Source organism: Populus alba, chromosome 17 (genome assembly GCF_005239225.2).
Source record: "Populus alba chromosome 17, ASM523922v2, whole genome shotgun sequence".
In the NCBI taxonomy this organism is placed as follows: Eukaryota; Viridiplantae; Streptophyta; class Magnoliopsida; order Malpighiales; family Salicaceae; genus Populus; species Populus alba.
The window spans coordinates 14700417-14706170 of record NC_133300.1 but is presented as its reverse complement, the minus strand read 5'-3'; the positions used below and the strand labels follow the sequence as shown (position 1 = coordinate 14706170).

The following is a 5754-nucleotide window of genomic DNA, read 5'->3' as shown; positions in this document are numbered from 1 at the left end:
AAATTATCATAATTAGATTCTTACCCAAGTCCAAAATTTCACATTCTATTATACTTGCATAATAGATGAATCAATTATAGCATGCCGATTGTAATTTTAATTCTAAGGGTATACTTGTCCATTTGCTGCACATGAACTGATGAAGACATTTATATCCTTTTTGCTAATTTTATAATTAATTTTTTATTTTAGAAATAATTAAGTTATTTTATTATGCTTGAAAAGATAAAAAAAATATATAATTTTTTAAGGAAAAATATATAATAGTTATCTCATGTAACCGTAGGATTCATTTTACAGTGTATTGAGTTAAGTCAAAACTGTGTTTTGCTGTAATTTTAATTTTAAGAATATATAATTAATTAATGTATACTATAATTTTATAATTTTACATGAATTCTATTTAATTTTTTTTCTCAAAACCTTCAGTATAAAAAAAATATAATTTATAATTATCTGTTAAAACCTATTTTTTTTCACGAAATGCCAAATATATACTTGGTATCGATCAAACCAAAAGGAAACGTAAAAAAGAAGAAGAAGGATGCCCCACAATTAAATAAATTCATGAAATAATAAAAGACAAAATAAAGTAAAGAGCAACCATAACGAGGATCATAAATGATAAGATGACACGAAATTGTATTAGTATAGGTTAAAGTACTATTATTGTGTAATTAACAAGCTGGAAGTGGATTGATTCCACCACCCACCACGCACAGAGGACAGACAAAGACTCACCTTTAATCCCGCAAATTCATAGCTTTTCTCGTCGAAACTGATATCGATATATCTATTCTCTGTTCTTTTCGACAACTTGTCTCAGCTCTTACAAGGTGCTTTCTTATTTACATCATTCTCAATTTCTTTTTCTTTTAAGACGTCAAATTTGTCTTAAACATGTGAAAATCTCAACGGGTTGTCTTTCATTTTAATGATCCATGTCTGTTTTTGTGTTGACCCTTTTGTTTTCACTTGGTTTTTTGATGGGTTTTGGACGTAATTGAGAAAGTTTTTTTTTTCTTGGTGATCGTTTATGGGGGATGTTTGTGGAGGTCTGTCTCTTGGTTTCTCAATTTCAGTTTTTGATTGTTCAAAATTGTTTCTTTCTATTAAAGGAAAGAACCCTTCATCTGATTTTGATAGGAAGTTTTGTAAAGAGCAAGCAATGATTGCCATTTTTCTTCCTGGAAAAAGAAAGAAAATTCCTGACTGACAATCCTCGGTTTTCTCAGCAACTTATCAAACCAATTTTTTTCACCATTACCTTTTTAGTTAATCTGGTAGTTAATTGAAGATTCTTTGTACTGATCATGCTCGTACAACTTGAATATAGCTATCAATTTAAGTCATTTTTTATTCGTGGAGAAAGTCGTTTTTTTAATGTCTATGATGGGGTATCTGTTTGTAAAGCTGAATTAATTGAAGAAATCAAACTGCTTAATTTAGCTCTCCAATTTGCTCTAGTGATATCATTTTAGTGAATCTTTCTGATTTTTATTAGTGACACGATCTTTTTAACATGATTCTCTCCTGATTTACAGGCAGAAAAGTATTAAGCCCCACGAGTTGTTCAACAAAAGGAAAAAAAGAGGAGGCAATTGTCATTTGGTAACTAAGACAATGAGGATACTGGTTCGTGGAGGCTATTGAACTCCTACGAGCTTAGAGTCCTCTCTCATTCTCTATATAATGTGCAAGAGAATACTTCTTGATGCTTATGGCCAGTGGCATTAATCTTTGTTGGTGATATTGGAGAACTGCTGTAGCGAGTGAGATTGGAACTGACACAATGGGTTCTGTTTGTTGCTGTTTGCATGTTGATGATTTTGAGGATTATATGAATCCTGAGACTTCTGTATATAGAAACTGCTTGTGCCTCGGCTGCTTTGCCCAGAATTTCCTACATGTGGTATGCTTCCCCTCCTGCATTTCCTCATGGCAATAGGATTAGAGGTCGTATGCGGTGTATCATATATTACTATATTTTTTATGGCTGTTGACTGGGTTTGTTGTTTAACCTGTGAGGTATAAAATGGATGAGTGAAAGAGTGTGAAGGAAAGAATGATGCCTAAAGATGAAAGGCATCTGCATTGTTTTGCTCTTGAATGTTGGTTCTTAATGGTTGACAAATTAATGATTAGGCATAGATATCTTAGAGATCTAAAGGACATTAGCTGGTTAAGGTACTATTTTTTTTTACATGTAACGTTGTTGCTGCCACTTTTGAGCACATGACTCCTCTATATTGCTATTGGTATCTACCACCATGGTAATGCAATGGGTGGTAGAAGTTGGAAAGAAATGAAAGCATATTGGTTGGTGTGCTTCTTACCATGGATAGTCCTCCAGATCATTAGTTTTAGCTAAAGTGAATTTTTGATTGCAATGCATTTGTTTGATTTTATTTGTACGAGTATCATGTTTATATGAAAAAGTGTTTATTCAGAACTTCCAAGTTGATTTGCATGGAATTAGAAATGCAATTCAATATTAGTTCATATTCCTTCTAATGGAGTTCTAAATATTGTCTTTCTTCTTTCTTTTCCCTCAATGTTTGTAGTATACCTCAATATTTCGTAGAGGGCAAGTGCATTCTCTCCCTTCATCCATTCAAGGGGCAGCATCTCTGACTTCTTCATCTCTTGACAACTCTCTTGCTGAAATGTACCGATCTCCTCCGCGGCCCTTGCCCTATGATGCTGACCCCAGATGCTCGCGCTTGCAGCGTGATGGTCTGGTTTCAAGACGAGAGAAGGGTTCCAGCCATTCACACGAGGAATCAGAACCCTTGAGAAGTGATAATGATGCTGATTCTGAATCCTTCAGCACAGGAGACAAATGGAATGCATCTGCTTGTGAAGGAGGCAAGGAACAGCGTTCTAGATCCTCATTAAAGCTCTCATCAGCAAGAGCAACAGTTGGAATTGGATATGTTTATTCTTCCTCGGAAGAAGAGGATGTCTGTCCTACATGTCTTGATGGTATAATTCTTGATTTAGCTTTAATAGGTGTTGCATCCATTATTACATTCTATGATAACTATGTTTCTGTTGATATTGTTAGTCTAACATTTCTTGAACAATTTTTTTTCTCTCCTTTCTTGCTAGCTTGTTGAATAAGTATTTCATACATCTCCTAGCACAAGGCAACCCACCTTGTATTCTTTTTACTTGTTTGTCTTTCGATATCTCTGTCTTAGGTGGGAATAGCATCCATCATTTAAATAGTGATATTATTACCATATAGCCATATTGAGAACCCCACCTTCCCAACACCCTATACCAAAGCTGCTTTTAGTGGTAAAAGACATTGGCTAGTCTTTCTAGTTTAAAAGCTAAGCTAGCTATCTCCATTTTTAGCTGATTTTATCAAAACTATAGTGGGAGATGGTACGAGTCTGAACCAAAAAAGATGGAAGCTTTGAGCATGTCAGAATTTTGTTCCACCATTTTGTAGCTGTTCTTCCATTCCATGTTTACCTTCCACCTCAATTGGTTCCAACCTTAGAAGCAAACTCTCGTAATTTGGAAGTTTGAAATTCTGTTAAAACCATGTTGGAAGATGCTATGAACTTCAGAAAAAAGGGGGAGCTATGAGCATGTGACAATTTTTTTTTTATCACTGTAGATTTCCAACTAGTCCTACTCTCAGAAAAAAAATTGGATCCAACCTTAGAAGCAAAAGTCTGGTAGTTAAGAAGCTGCTTCTACAAACATGCAACCTTGGCCATCAATGGCAAAAAAGTGAAATCTTGGATCAAAGCCTGCGTGCTGATGGGGAGTGACTCCTTTTTGTTAATGTTTTAAAGATGCTTGAAATTTTGCTCTTATGGACTAGGTGTATTAACAATGTCATTGTTTTTACCCACTTACTTTACACATGCAGAATATACTCCTGAGAATCCAAAGATAATGACAAAATGCTCTCACCATTTCCACCTTGGTTGCATTTATGAGTGGATGGAAAGAAGTGATAGCTGCCCAGTCTGTGGAAAGGTAACTATTGTTGCTTTATTTTCTTCAAACTTGCTCATTCAATTTTCAGTATTCATTCTGAAAATATACCAATCAGTACATTTCCGAATTCTGGAAATATTTCAATATTGCCTCACCTCTCCTCCTGGGTATTGGAATCATTTTTATGAAGTTGAGACTTGAGAGGTTTACAGAAAACCTAAGTTTTTTGTCCCTTTTGGCTCATTAAGTTTTGAGAAAAACTTTAGGTTGTTTTTTTCTTTTACCCTCAAATATACGTATGCTTACACACAGTTTGATGTGAGGCAAGCCAGAACAGGTGAATAGAAATTTTCTTTCTTGCCATTGGCCTTTTGCTCAAGTGGCATAGGCAGCAACAGGTGGGAGGAATTTGTGGGGTGTGAGGGGTTAGCCAACGTTTATGCTTTAAAGCAAAAAACTAATTAACAAAAGTGAGATTTAGGATGTGATGTATTCTAATGCATACCTTAGTAAACTGAAGGGGCTTACAAATTGCTTACGAGCCATGAAAGGCAGCTGTGCCACAAGTTGGTTTGCCAGCCATGGGGCCTCGAGAAGCCACAATTTAAAGAAGATTCATTTCTCACATGATTTTACTTTGAGTGATCACTTATCATGTCCACTGAAGCCATTAAGTCTCGATAGTTTGGCTGAAATGTCCATCTTGTTTACTGCTTGTATTTGTTTATGCTTGGAATCCATGGATTACTGGATGGTCAAAAAATGTTTCATTGATTCTATCTGAAGATACCACCATGTCCGATACGAAGTTGAATATTCAGAGATTAGTCTGGAACATCAAATCAGCCATATAAGCTGCACTCTCTTGGTGAATCCATTTTGAAAGCATTATTTGGACACTTTCCGGCTTCACCATAACTACTTGCATGCAACTTCAACATTTAACTATGAAAATGATTGGTGCATGCTTTTATTAACATGAAAAAAGAAAATTGAAGTTTAATATTGTGGTTTTTTTCCCAAAATCTTTTCAATTTTGACTTGACAATGTCTCTTGGTTGGGTCCTATAGGTGATGGTATTCGATGAAACGACTTGATCTGGCTTCAAAGGTTACTGTCATGGATGAAACAAGCTACAAGACGAGAAGAAAACAAAAGAAGATTGTATAGAGTTCTTTGTGAATACCGCAAGTGTTTGCTGTCTATAGTGAAGATGAACAATTGCTCTTCATAACAATTGTTACAAAGCACATTCTCCTGGAAAAGCCCCGTTCTTAATTTTTTTTCTCCATCCATAATCACACGAGGAGGTCACGTGCCCTTCATTCCTTCCCTTCTAATCTGTTAAATCTTATCTACTCTATTTTATTCTTAATTCTAATAATTATTTTATAACCAAATAACAATTATCTAAAAAACTTTTATTTTCTCTTAATACACTTAGTAGCAAATTTAGAATAACTTTAGAACATGTATAGATCAAAATTGAAGGTTTAAGATCATAAAAATTAAAATTTAAAAATAAAATAAATATTTTAATATATTTTTAAATAAAATAAATTTCTACCAGACTTAAATGGATGGGTGAGGAACAGCTAGTATATGGAGCTAATTAAAATATATCTAATAAGTTGAGGACAACAGTTTTCCTAAAAATTAATGGGAAGGTCACTGGTCAACGTCAGCGGTCAGATCTCGTTGTTTGGCAGCGGACAAAGGGAATAGTGAGAGGGTCCCGATGACGTCAAGTAAAAGTTACAGAATATATATATATATATATATTTTAAATCAAG

At 34.5% G+C, this 5754-nt stretch overlaps 1 protein-coding gene across 2 annotated transcripts; it reads left to right on the top strand.

Moving 5' to 3' along the window:
* Positions 1 to 641: 641 nt before the first annotated feature.
* On the top strand, positions 642 to 5301 carry LOC118042713 (E3 ubiquitin-protein ligase At3g02290). Of its 2 annotated transcripts, none has more exons than XM_035050432.2 (5): positions 642 to 836; positions 1545 to 1912; positions 2565 to 2985; positions 3890 to 3999; positions 5032 to 5301. In XM_035050432.2, the coding sequence occupies exons 2-5, from the start codon at positions 1793 to 1795 to the stop codon at positions 5056 to 5058; spliced, it is 678 nt and encodes a 225-aa protein (XP_034906323.1). In that variant the 5' UTR covers positions 642 to 836; positions 1545 to 1792; the 3' UTR covers positions 5059 to 5301. The 2 variants fall into 2 exon arrangements, with proteins under 2 accessions (XP_034906323.1, XP_073261722.1); XM_073405621.1 differs by lacking the exon at positions 642 to 836 and adding an exon at positions 871 to 1055.
* Positions 5302 to 5754: the final 453 nt, after the last annotated feature.

What these genes read in the sequence shown, in the direction of transcription:
- LOC118042713 (XM_035050432.2), top strand. Translation starts at nt 1,793, where the DNA reads ATGGGTTCTGTTTGTTGCTGTTTGCATGTTGATGATTTTGAGGATTAT. An exon ending in CCCAGAATTTCCTACATGTG is followed by an intron (nt 1,913 to 2,564) that starts GTATGCTTCCCC and finishes CAATGTTTGTAG; the next exon opens with TATACCTCAATATTTCGTAG. An exon ending in GCTGCCCAGTCTGTGGAAAG is followed by an intron (nt 4,000 to 5,031) that starts GTAACTATTGTT and finishes TGGGTCCTATAG; the next exon opens with GTGATGGTATTCGATGAAAC.